General features: G+C 45.7%; 1 protein-coding gene across 1 annotated transcript; it reads right to left on the bottom strand.

Annotated features, from left to right (window-relative positions):
- Nucleotides 1-499: 499 nt before the first annotated feature.
- slc18a1 (solute carrier family 18 member A1) lies at nucleotides 500-12,098 on the bottom strand. The gene is made up of 17 exons (XM_086257850.1): nucleotides 11,921-12,098; nucleotides 8,382-8,480; nucleotides 6,422-6,771; nucleotides 6,063-6,187; nucleotides 5,905-5,963; nucleotides 5,732-5,815; nucleotides 5,407-5,499; nucleotides 4,910-4,999; nucleotides 4,496-4,539; nucleotides 3,554-3,614; nucleotides 3,289-3,384; nucleotides 2,641-2,719; nucleotides 2,091-2,142; nucleotides 1,256-1,319; nucleotides 1,030-1,149; nucleotides 822-955; nucleotides 500-686 (listed from the first exon to the last, which is right to left on the bottom strand). Exons 2-17 carry the CDS (start codon nucleotides 8,476-8,478, stop codon nucleotides 582-584), a joined length of 1,653 nt encoding a protein of 550 aa, XP_086113976.1. The 5' UTR covers nucleotides 8,479-8,480; nucleotides 11,921-12,098; the 3' UTR covers nucleotides 500-581.
- Between the last annotated feature and the right edge of the window lie 1,530 nt (nucleotides 12,099-13,628).

The raw sequence follows: 13,628 nt of genomic DNA, 5'->3' as shown, positions 1-13,628 counted from the left end.
CATGTCCTCCTGCCTGAACTACAAAACATCTGAGCTGACACTGATAACGCTGCTGCGTGTGAAGTGCTGAGAGCTGCACAGACACTTCCTGTTTGCCTTTCCAGCTGACGGAGCGCCGCGTTCCTTTCAGGAGCAACAAGAAGTCAGGAAATGAAAGATAAGCATGAAAACAAACACAAACACACACACACACACACACACACACACACACACACACACACTTCTGTGAGCCTGACACTGTGATGGACAGGTAAGCACACACAGGTGAGCAGCTGCTCTCCAGGTTAGGGCAGGTTTTAATGGTGACACAGGTCAGAGGTCAGACACAGGTACAGTTTCAACACTTTGACTGCAGGTGGGAGGAAACACAAGAACAGCAAACACAGATTCTGAAATTCACATCCAGATCGCTTCAACCACCATCGGCTGATTCTGATCGCTCACAGTAGCTTAGCATGAGTCAGAGTTAAACTAAACATCACTGACAGCCCCCCCCCCCCCCCAACTAGATGATCAGGAAGTGCAAAGGTGACACGAAGGTGGCGTATAACGATGTGGACGTTTTGGCGAGCTTGTGCGCATCACTCCTCCGTCTCCTCCTCCTCGCTGTAGTCGCTCAGAGGAAAGTCACGGCTCTCTGTGTTGTAGCTTTTCCTGTGCATCACACACTCCTGATCAATGATCGCCTGCAACAAACACACACACACACACACACACACACACACACGATGCAGGAGTGAATACCAATCAATCTCACTGCACTCGTCTCCACCCGCTCCACCCTGCCTGCACTCTCTTCTCCACCCCTGAGCTTTATTTACCATTTTCTCCTCTCGGACAGCAGGGTTACGCAACAGGAAGCAGAGCGGCGCGTACAGGATGTTGATGACCCCGATGAACACCATGAGACAGGGAAAGCCCACGGCCTGGACCAGAGCGCCACCTGTGGATGGCCCTGGAACAACAGGAGGAGATTTTAATATCATCATTGGCTTTTTCCTTTCTGCTGTGCGAATGTGAGTGTGGTACCTATGGCGAAGCCCATGCACAGCGCCACGTCAGCGATGGCGTAGACGCTGCCGTAGACGGAGGCGTGGCGGATATCAACCAGGTAGCCCATAATGGCCATCATGGAGGAGTCCACCATACCTGAAGCACCACAGGACAGGTGAGAGGGTGTCACTGATTTCATGGTTTCAGTAAAAACACTGCAGATGTGCAGACCCAACATGCCGTTACACATTTCACACGTCACCTATCGCGAATCCCAGACCGCCGTTTGGTCCAATCAGGCCGTAGATACTGGTGGCAAAGGGAACCTGAAACACACATCGAACATCGCAGTTACATCACGCTTAACGCGAGGTGTGCTTCCTGACATGAAGGCTCTTTTCATCATGCTGATTAGTTGGATGACAGGAAGTGAGGGTTCTGTTGGCTTTCCCAGAACATGAACATCAGTTTATATCCTGCTTAGATCAGGATCACAGGTGGTTCTCAGGCCTGTTCCAGGTGTACAGGTCAGAGCAGAGGTGATCATTCACACCTGTGATCCATTTAGAACCACTAATTATCCTAACAGGGAGGTCGTTGGGCTGTGGGAGGAAGCTGGTGGATTTGACCTCAGGACCTTCTTAAAGTGAGGTGATGGAGCTAACACTGCAGGGTGGGCTAGTTTGGGCAGCATCCTCGTCAGCACAGGTAACCTGGCTAATAAAGTAAAAGTGCGCTCAGGTGTGGATGGTAGAAACGGACTCGTCATCTATGAAAGCTCATGCTGCGTGCACGGTGGAAGACGAAGAGTTTACAGAGCACCCGATGGGAACATTCGAAGCTTTGAGGCTCTAATATGTAATCTGCTCTTCTCTGCATGCCAGCTTATTTTGGGAAACCAGGTTCCTGGGAGGCTCCCCGGGTTCAGACGGAGCGTCAGGAGGAGCGCCTGCTCCCACTGCTGCACAGATCCACATTAACCAATGATGGACGGATGGGTTACTGTTTGGTGTTTGGGTGGATGAAAGGATCGATGACTGACAGATGATGATGAATCATAGGAAGATGGATAAACAAAGAGATGATGTCGTACTCACACACAGCAGACTGATGCCAACGATAAACATCCCTAGCATGGAGCACAGCCACCTGGAGACACACAAACAGACATCAGCCTCTTACAGCTGCTGGTTTACCAGAAAGCTTCAGCGTCAGGTCTGAACTGGATCTGAAGAGTTAATCTGCTAATCTGCTGATTTAGCCGCTGGACAGATTCCCAGGAAACGTGGTGTGGACCGAGGGATCTGTCAGCAGGATCGGATCAATGTAAAGCTTAAAAACCGGAGAAGTAAGCTTAATCTCTGAGGTGCTGATCAGCTCCGATATGGTTTTCCTTTGCCTCATTAATCCCTGTGAAACACTTTGAAACGCTCCTCTGAACAGAGCCGGGATAACGTTTCTTATGATGAAAGTGTTTTATTGGTGCTGACACACGCTCTGCCAGGTCAGCTCTCACTCAGAGTCTGAAGGTGTCTAAGCACCAGGTCTGATACTTCACCCTGTGCAGAGGTTTCACGTCTCTGCAGACCGAGGCTGACCCCTGACCCTGAGAAACCCTCTCTTGTGGTCAGATGCAGAAGTACTCACCGTCCCATCTTATTGGCCAGAACACCAAACAGGTTTGTTCCTATCAGGTAGGACACGCTGGCAGGGAGGAAGGCAATACCTGCAACACAGCACACACCTGTTAGGGTCAACGTATGAGGTGCAGTCACAAAGACCTCAGTTCTGCAACTGCTCCTCAAAGTCCTGGTAGCTCCTTTAATGTCTCCAACCAGCGAGTCCTCAACTGGATATCTGCTGAGTGGATGTGAGGGAAGTCACGGAGAGACCGAGCTGAGACAGACTGGTGCTGAGGGAAGATGGTGCTGGCTCTTCGGGCCAGCTCAGGCTGTTTCTCACGAATGACGTCAAAGTCTGCGCTGAACGTCTCACCCCGGGGGCGACTTCACGGAGAACGACCTCAATGACCGCAGAACACACTGAGGAGCACGCTCAGTGTGGCCTTCATGTTGGAAACTCCTGGGTCACCTTCAGAAAACCTCATTTTTGAGCTTCTGTGGTGAAGTCAGAGCAGAAACAGCCGGGCTGGACGTCCAGTGAAAAGCATCTGCGCCCGGCCGACCCTCACAGTGACCCCAGCCGTGACCCACCATCAGAATCAACTGTGACGGCAGCAGCTCGGGGAAAAGCGTTACAGCGTCGGCACAAACAGACCCGAGCAGAAAAACGTACCCAGCTGCCATTTCGGGGAGCACATCGTCTGCATCATCCAGATGGGCAGAGTGGGCTCCAGGATGGCCACGCCCATGTTGGCGAAGCACAGAGACCCTGCAGACGCACAGAGATTTACACGAGTCACAACACGATCAGGACTTTTCACACCTGCTGCTGCTCCTTCATGCGCAGACGTGGAGCAGAAACAAATGTTAATGTGAACATTTGCTCGTACCTGCAGACGTTCAGTTTTTACTAAACAAACCTGGTGAAGTCGCCTCACCTGCACTGACGAGGATGTACGGATCCTTCAGCAGGGTGAGTAACGGCGTTCCCTCCACACTCTGAAACCATAAAACCATGAGCTGAAGCTGGACAACATGCAGAACCAACGAGAACCCAGAACAGCTGCGATTCAAACAGGCACAGAAGAACCGTCGGCTCTTTAAACAGATGTTTTTGATCCGTATAATAGCTTCAGATTAGCTCAGAAACCGGCCGACATGTTTTATTTTGAAAAATTTAAGTCACTGAAAATTTTAATCAGTGGAAAATTTCTTAATGTTTGTCAGATTTCATCACAAAGTTTTTGTTTCATTTGTTTCTGGGTTTGTTCGGGGGGTTTTTTCCCCCAGTTTTTGCCTTTTATTTGTTTCAGTTTTGAAATAAAAACGCGACACTGAAACCAGGAAAAAGTCAAACATGTTTATGTCTGATGTTCAGTCATCCAGATAAGGAAATCCCAAAACATTGATTCTGTTCATCTGGATGTAACGCTACATCCAGATGAACAGAATCAATGTTTTGGGATCAAAATTTTTTTTACTGTCCTTATAATTTCAGAACATCTAGATTAAAGTGCATGAAACATGTTGATCTAGAAGAGTTCAGTTTCCTCCTTTTACTTCTTCCCACTGGTTCCAGACGTTTTCCCCAATTTTCTCCACTTTTGGCTCAAACTTTGACAGTTTTTTAATGGTTCCCAGCTTACTCTGTGTCTGTGATTCCTTCTTCCTGATGACGCTGTTAGGAGGAACACATCGTTACACTGACTCATCATCTGATAATGAAGCTCTGAATTATTTCAATCAATAATAAGATGTTAAAGTTTGATTATTTTAATGCTTCCAACGAAATGCGTCTCATATTTACATTTGACCTTCCCGATTGAACAATGGGACATTCGACACGATAAACAGATGAGAGGATTTCAAAGTGTACTCACCCCAGGAGAGATCTTTGAAGGCTGCAGGATGCACAACTGCAACGCTGCAACACACACACAAAAAATCTGGAGTGATGCTGGCGACCTTGGTTGGTCTAAACAAAGCCGTGGTCACCGTGACGTCAGCCGGACATTTGTGAACTTTGAACTGCAGCTCATCATCCTGTTTACTTCAATTTGGTCTCGTCGAAGGGGATCATATTTTATGAAAAGGACACCACGCTGTGTTTAATGTGTTTGATGTAATGTGCTGAAAAAGCTGCAGTTCCTCTAACGGCCACACGAGGGCGGCTCCGGTAAATCAGGATGATGATGGCATTAAAACAACAAAAAAAAGCTAAACGTGCTGACGCCACAGGGGCTCCACCCATCATCATCATCCTGCATTAGGACCAGCCTCGTCTCCAGGTTTACCTCCATCGAACACAGCCAGGAAGGCCAGGATCAGGAAGGGGGCGCTCTTCCCCACAAAGTCATACATCACGCTGCCGAAAGGCGCTCCGACTGAAACACAACACACAAACTATATGAAGAGCTAAAACAACAGCATCATGTAAACCTGACAAATCAACATTCAGTGAACATCCAGTTCATTTGTGCAGCAGTGACACTCGGCTGTGGACCAATCAGCTGTGCCCAGACCCTTTGGGGAAGCAGTTAGTTTATGGCGTGAACGTGATGCAACCTGGATCAGACACAGGTACCAGGTGTATGCTGCAAGTCTGAGCTAAGCTGCTTCCTGTAGCCAGGTGTGCTTCATATTCTGGGAGAGTGGACAAACAGCGAGCTGTGAAACTAAACTCTCCAGGTGGGCGACTCGTTCATACACCACTTCTGTCGCCGCGGCCAATCAGCAGACTGAACGTTCTCGCGTGGTTTGTAGTGACACTTTTTTTGAGTTTGTGACTCACTCAGGACTCCCATAGCCAGTCCTCCCAGTGCCACGCCCATCGCGATGCCTCTCTCCTCATCATCCGTGTACACGCTGGCCAGCATGCCCAGACCTGCATGACACGAAGACATGATGTCATCATCCAGCACCTGAACACGAACGCATCTGTTCACACCTTTAGATCAGGGAGAACTCTCCGGCGCCAAGGCCACATTTAACAGTTTAGTCACATGACCTCAAGAGGTTGCTTCACTTAACATATGAGTGAGAGTACAGGTGAGACTACAGGTGTATGTACAGGTGCTGTTAAACACTGTCTGCTGCTTCAGGTGTTCTGTGCCGACCTGCCACTGAGGAGAAGGACGAGCCGATCCCCTGCAGAGAGCGAGCGACGAACAGCAGAGCGTACGTCCCTGAGAAGGCAAACACTGACAGAGACACACAGGATTACACACTTCAGAGAAAACACACCTGTGTTTGTGTGTGTGTGTGTGTGTGTGTGTGTGTAACATCTTACTGATGGTTGACACAAACATGATGATGAAACCAGCAAACATGGGGATGTGATACCCGATCCTGCAGACAGAAAAACATTCTTCAGTTTCAGAACAAGAGGGTTCAGCCTGTCTGCATGTTCTCTTTCAATACTACTATTACTGCTAATTATAATATTACCTGTTAGTCAGTGGACCAACGAAGGGGTTGACGAGCAGCTGGATGATAGCTTTAGAAGCAAATAACAAACCAACTCGAACATTTTCTTCTTCCAGAAACAAACTGTCCTGAAGACAGGAAGAGCCCTAAGGAAAGGAAATGTGTGAAACAAGCCAAAACAAGGAAGTGAAATAAGGTTTAGAGAGAAGTGAGGAAATGGGCAGAGAGAGCAAGGAGGAGGAGGAGGAGACAAAAGAAAGGAAACGAGAAAACAAAATAAGGAAAGAGAAAGGAAACAGAGGGGAACAGTAGGAACCAGAGCTGATAGATTATTGATCATGAAGTGATGAGCTGGTCAGGTATCGGTGGTCTCCACCTACTTCGGTCTCGTTGCCCTGCACATCTGCGGTCACTGAGGTCCGGTCCGCCGGTTCGGTGCCGGCGCTCGCGTCAGTCAGGCTGAAGGTCGAGTTATCAAACAGGGACACCAGAGCCGATAGGGTCGGCCCTGTAACCTGGACCGGTGCACCGGTACTGGGCCGAGGCAGGTGGAGGCGCTGGGAGGTCCGTCTGGAGGTCTGGAGGCTGAAGGCAGAGGAGGGGGGCCGTGAGGGTGCAGTGCCCAGACGTGATGCATCGAGGCCGCGCAGAGGGAGCAGGGAGGGCTGGGCGGTCTGTGGCTCTGGACTCGGATGCTCGATGGCGTAGAGGAATGTTGGGATGATCGGTACTACAGGACGGAGACAGATCATTCAGAGCAGGCAGTAACTGTAATCAGTAACAACAACAACATGTGGTCCTCCATCTGAGACAGCTCCTACTGGATGTTTAATTATTTAAAGCTGTGCAGACAAAACATGAGGATGAAAGAACACCGAAGAAGAAGAAGATTCAATCTGAGCGGAGAAAAAAGGAGAGCAGATACAAGCCCACTGTAAAGGTCCAGGTCAGGAGGTGGTGTGTGTGTGTGTGTGTGTGTGTGTGTGTGTGTGTGTGTGTGTGTGTGTGTGTGTGTGTGTGTGTGTGTGTGTGTGTGTGTGTCCTCTGCAGAGTCTAACAGCTAACGACGGCGTCGACCTCGAGGTTTCCGGCTGCGTCACAGATCGGCTCAGACGCTGCACGGCCAAAAGTATGTGGACAGATTATTATTCAGGCTGCAGCTCCATCCTTTGAGTTCTTCTTTCAGGGATTTTAGAAGTGTTACTGTCCTCTCTTATTCTCTTAGCTGCACACCTTCCCTGAAAATCCTCAGTGTGACGGTAATCAGTCACACCTGTCCACCTGCATAAACCGATCTGTTTTTACTTTCTCTTCAGTGTTGAATGAGTCCAGCTGTGACAGAGTGGCTGAGAGGACCATTTGTCCATATTCGTAGTTAACATTCTTGTTTTGATTGAACCATATTTCACATGTCGTCTGCAACAGGCAAACATCTACTATCCCGGGTTTATGTTTTGCACTTTTACAGATTATATAACATCTTGGTTTAAATCAATCCCTACAAGTTTGTTAAGTTAACATGTTCTTTATTTCAACTGTTAATTTGTATTGTTTAGACTTACCTTACCTACATGTCTTCCAGAAACAAAAGGAGGAAATGTAGTTTTACTTCCTGCTTTATAGCTTCTGGGTTCATCTGAGGTCACAGGAAGAGACCAAGTGCAGAAGGGGAAGAACTCTTATAATTTAATCAAGTTGATTTTAGAGGGTTTATGGAGGAATAGATTTATTGAATATGTATTGATTCCACCACAGAGTTTATGTTGCCAGTAAAGAGGAGTAGCAGACGTTTGAGTATGATCATGTTCATCTTACCTACTGAGTGAAATAGTCCAGAGGAGAAAGTGTTTGGTTAAGTGGACGATTTAAGCAGAAGAACTCGGGTGTTTGAGGAGAGAGGTTCAGGTCAGTGTAGCTGTGTGCAGTCTGACCTTAATTTCTGTTGATTCAGATTCAGTTATGTTTATTTGAACTGAGTTAATTAAAGAGTTGAGTTTCTTTTTTATTTCTTTGTAAATATTGTTTGGGTCACAAAATGGTGAATAAATCACTCGCTATGCTGGACAGCATCAGTCTCCTGCACTTCTTTGGCCGCTTAAGTCAAGTCCTACCACACCAGCGATCGATGCACACAAATCTGTGACTAAACTGCAGGAACAATGACATCTGAAGACAGTTTTTATGAAGATAGTTCAGCGAAATGTAAACAAAGACAGGCTAAACACAGGGCTGGAGTTCCAGCTATAAGAGTCCCCGTGGTGTGGTATAAAGAGATTTTTCACAATCTGGTATTTGGTCTTTGTGATGCGTCGTTTTGTGGAGTGTGCGCCGGTTACTCACCGACCACAGTGAGCAGCATATTGTCGAGCAGCAGAGCGACACAAACCACCACCAGGACGAGTCTGGGTGAGCCTCGACTCTGATGGAGCAACGCCATGTCTGCAAAGACACACGCCGGTCATCCGTCAGTCTCCTCAAGATCAACCAAAACCACCGTTCATAAAACATGTAGCTCCACCAAATTAAGACAAACATGCACCCGAGTCAAACTCCACAGTAAGAAAAAGCAAACATGACTCAAACCAACTCATTTAAATATTTGTGAAAAGCTTTATTTACAGACAATAACTGTGCGTTTAGTCGAGTATTGTCCAGAGTCCGGAGAACAGCTGTTTTTCTCAGTCGTTATGCAAACACGTGTTTCTGCAGCGAGACCTGAAGGACCTGAAGCAATAAGAGCAGCTGCACAGAGACTGGGAACTGCTTCATATCACATTTAATCTTTAATAAAACAGCAGAACCTGCTGTTATTATCAGCCTGAGCCTGCAGACCACAGACGTGGAGGTTTGTCTGCACTGTCGGGATCTGTGCAGCTTGAACATCAACAGCCTGTCAGTCCTCTCCATTTAACTAATCTAATGTGCCAATTATATGAAGGTACCTACTAAAACATGAGGCAGCTCCATAGTGCTTTACTCATTATCCTAATAAGCAGAAGCTCCCAGGTTTGATCCCGGGACACAAAACCCTCTGGGGCTACAACAGGAAGTTCATCTGCCAAGTCACACATGAAGCGCCTGTTGTGGTGACGAGATGAAAGAAACTTTTATCTACTAACAAGTGTACTCATTCCTCTGTGAGCAGTACAGTCCTTAATGAGAGTCTTTTAAAATACGCTGCACATAAAACACAGCTTGACACCAAAGTATAGCATCTTCAACAAGCTGTCAGACCTTTACACCAACAGGACCAAAACCCACAGAGCAAGCAAAGCAGGGACTCCAGCAACACTTAAGATGAACAACTTTAACAATTGACCAACGCGTTTCGGCTCGTGGCCTTCATCAGGGTCATAGCACAACACTGTAAAAAAAATGCTTAAATACAAGACAGGAAACAGAAAAAGATTCAGAATAACCAATCAAAACGTCATAGACCAGCTGACATATAACAGGTAGGTACTGGTTAATTGGTTAAGTCACCCAAGTAAATACTGGACTAGATCATTAATGATGAGGACGGGGGGGGGGAGACATAACCCCCACCTATCTCAAAATAACACATGCGTGAAATACACAAGAAGAACACTGTGAATATACAAAACAAAATGGACAAAGGGCAGAGTTTGATAATAAAAGGAGGTTGGTCCAGCAGAGGAATTAAAAACAAGAGGACATCATCACATGGGAACACATTAGTTAAAAGGTCCTAATTTATGTCTCTAAAATGTAAAATCTCTAAAATGTAGACTTAAGATGAGATGTCTAGAATGCTACTCCTTCGTTGGCTGAAAAAATAAATAAAATTAATTAAATAAACATTACTCATGCGAGAATAATTTAACTGATAAAATTAGAATAAAAACAAAAAATAAATCCTCTCCATGCACCTTGGAAGTAGGAGAAGTTGTGCCAGAAATGTTTGCTGTGATTTAACCCACAGAGCAAGAACAGCATTCTGGTGCCCTGATTATCAAGCACGAGCACCTCTATCAAAGCTACAGCTGAACACAGGTAGGAGCAGCAAAAGGTCAACTTGATGACACAAGAAACACACAGTATCCACATGTGCCTGTCAGAGAGTCTAGGCTTCAACAAGAGGACGCTCCCAAACACAACATGTGTTCCCTGAACTGAGACACGCAGCAAGTCAACACCCGAGTAAAGACTAACGAGTAATCCACGTAGAGACCAACCCCGAGTAACTCCCAATGACCCCAGTAACCTCCAACACCCACCAGTAACTCCCAACAATCCCCAATAACCTCCAATAACCTCCAGTAACCTCCAGTAACTCCCAATACAAGTCAGGGGTTTAAATGTGAGACTAAAGTCTAAATCAAGTCTCAAGTAAAGATTCTAAATTATTCAAACAAATAACAACAAACACAAAATCATCAAACATGTATTTGCAGCAGATTTATCCGAGTTATTAAAAAGATCCTTTCAGATGATTTCTTCACGGCGTCTGTAGAAAACGAACTTTTCAGCACGTCATAGTGTTAGCATCGTGCTGCTGATTGTTTCAGAGGCCGTTTCCTGCCTCAGTAACACACACACACACACACAGACACACACACAGACACACACACAGACACACACACACAGACACACACACACACAGACACACACACAGACACACACACAGACACACACACACAGACACACACACAGACACAGACACACACACACACACACACACACACACACACACACAGACACACACACACACACACACACAGACACACACACACACACACACACACACACACACACACAGACAGACACACAGACACACACACAGACACACACACACACACACACAGACACACACAGACACACACACACACACACACACACAGACACACACAGACAGACACACACACACACACACACAGACACACACACAGACACACAGACACACACACAGACACACACACACACACACACACACACACACACACACAGACAGACACACACACACACACACACACACACACACACACACACACACACACACAGACACACACAGACACACACACACACACACACACACACAGACACACACACGCCTCGCTCTCTCCTGTTTGATGGAAACTGATCTGAAATGTAATTTTGCCTCTGAATCGTTTGTTTAATGCAGAGAGAGACCGGCTGAACACACTGATGCATCTACTGATGTTTTGTTTTATATAAGAGTCCAATCAAGAAGCCAAAATTAGAACAACCAGATCCTGATAATCAGTCAACAGATCTCCAGACACTGTTCATCCTGTATTTTTATTTTATTTAAAAAATCTTTGTATTTCATAATATAAACTGAGAATATAAATAAAAATGAAAATACACAACAATAACATCAAACAAACCATAAAGTAACGTTTAATTTAAACAAAAATTTAATTAGACAAAAATATCTCATTTATGTCCAATAAATAGATGAATTACAGATAAAAAATATTTTTAAAAAACAGTCATGAAAGCCAATTTTAGTATTAAGTAAAATAAATTCAATTCTGTGAAATTTTAATGAATAATAAAAATACTCTAAATAAATGAAACCAAGAAAAATTAAAATAAAAAGTTAAATAATGACAAAGAGAATAAGAAAAATACGAGATATTAAATCTAGAAAAACTGGAGGTGACTTTAAAACTAAACATAAGGATAAATGAAAATTGTTAATGCTGTACTATTTATAATTGTTTTAATCTACCCACCCCAAATGTAAACAAATCAATAAAAATAAATAAATATTAAAGGATAAAACAATAACAGCTCCAATGAAACAAAGCATTAAAATAATGTGATAAAACCTCTAATCTATAAAAGAGTCAAACTTGAATGAAAGCACCAATAAACGGACGTGCGGGTCCTACCTGCTGCTGGACGCTGGTTTTCTCTTCAGCTGCTGATGGATCAGATATAAACCCAACCTGAGGGGAGGAGAGATCAGAGGACAAGAGGAGAGAGGAGGTAAGGAGAGGAGGGAGGGTGGAAGAGGAGTATGTGAGGAGGTGAATGTTTCCTCCCTTTTTGTTCTGACAATGACAAAAACAGACAACATGGAGACACACACATATTTACACACAGGCAACTGACACACCTGCAGACCTCTGTACGTTTGTTTCCCTATGTTTCTGGGGACCTGTGTACATTTGAGCCTTTATGAGGACATCAGCTCTAACGTTTCGCCCTTAGAGGCTTGGGGTTAGTTTTAGGGTTTCAAGTTCAAATCGGGGTCAGAGTTAGACATTTTTAATCATGATGGATAAAAGGTCTGGTGCTGGATTATGTCAGTGAGGGTCCTCATAAAGACAGAAACACAGACCTGAGTGAGTGTAATTATGAGCATCTGCTGTCCTTTTATTGAAGCCCCGGAACAACCTGCAGGCTGCAGAGCTTATCGTACACACACATCTCCATCCACACACACCCCTGTGTTTACACTGCTGCATGAAATGCTTCATAGAACGCTCTCCACCCGTGAGCACAAACACGACTTATTATTCACCCAAACAGATGAAAGGATGTAGATATGAGCGTGTGCACGAGTCACATCGTCAAGGCTGCTGCTGTTTCCACGTCACTGACGATCATTTTCCAAATCACCCATCGCTGGGTACAGACGTCCGGTCCCTCCTTTCAGGCAGCTGCGAGTTTTAGATGCAGGGCTGGAGATAATGAAAGGGCAGCTACGGGGCATGGGGGGCATCAGGCATGCTGGGGGGGAGGCCGTAAACCTAAGAGTTCCCGTGTTTTTCATTTACATTCCATATAAATTCATGCTAATGAGTCAAAACTGATTATTACTGGATGAACTCTCTCAGAGGCACCAGGCAGGAAACCTTGGCGCTCTGCAGAGCCTGTCTCCTGGCTGGATGGATGGTGCTTGTGTAACAGCTGAAGCAGCTGAAGCTTTTTTCAGTGTTTTATTTATTCCGGAGTAAATCTGTTTGGCTGAGATCAAAGTTATTAGATTAGATTGAACTTTATTGATCCATCGGGTGGGTTCCTCCGGGGTTTTCACACAGCTGAATAAACATCAGACAGGAAACTGATAAAACACAAGTGTGAGACGGTCGAGAGTTTACTCCAGTGTCCTGTTATATTTTAGATAGCAAGGAGCAGACGGCTGGGTTTATTAAACTCCACCGAGACAGCGGTGACGCAAATCTGAAGGCTAGACCGTCCCATTTCACAGCCTCGCACTTCCGGCCTTCTCGGTCTACGTGGGCCGAGTCCTTCAAAGACCGTGAAGGCCAGGTCCTCTGAAGGATGCGGCCTACGTTTTGGGACACAGCTCATGTGAGAGCCAGATGGCCCATGGAAGTTAGAATGAAATAGACTTTATGCAAATGTTGATTATATTAAATAACACAAAGATGTCACGTGCTGAAACAAGAACACGTGCTCGTTATGAAGTTGGTATTAGCAACACTGTTAGCGAGACTCAGCCGTTGCTTTCAGGCCGACTGTGCGTAGCTCAGTGAGGCTCGTTCATCGTTCTGAAATCAGAAAGAGCTTCCTGGAAAGTCATGGTGCCACATGTTGCTCCTAAACCTGGAGATATGGTCCAGCACTAAC

Source organism: Aulonocara sp. 'chitande type north' Nkhata Bay, linkage group LG12 (genome assembly GCF_057382095.1).
Source record: "Aulonocara sp. 'chitande type north' Nkhata Bay isolate Kocher_YH1m ecotype deep benthic linkage group LG12, A_spYH_male_GT1.1, whole genome shotgun sequence".
Lineage (NCBI taxonomy): Eukaryota > Metazoa > Chordata > Actinopteri > Cichliformes > Cichlidae > Aulonocara > Aulonocara sp. 'chitande type north' Nkhata Bay.
The sequence above is the reverse complement of the archived record's forward strand: the minus strand, read 5'-3'. Positions and strand labels throughout refer to the sequence as shown.

What these genes read in the sequence shown, in the direction of transcription:
- slc18a1 (XM_086257850.1), bottom strand. Translation starts at nt 8,478, where the DNA reads ATGGCGTTGCTCCATCAGAGTCGAGGCTCACCCAGACTCGTCCTGGTG. An exon ending in GTCCTTCTCCTCAGTGGCAG is followed by an intron (nt 5,500 to 5,731) that starts GTCGGCACAGAA and finishes CGTGTCATGCAG; the next exon opens with GTCTGGGCATGCTGGCCAGC. An exon ending in CTGGCCAATAAGATGGGACG is followed by an intron (nt 2,143 to 2,640) that starts GTGAGTACTTCT and finishes GTGTGTCTCCAG; the next exon opens with GTGGCTGTGCTCCATGCTAG.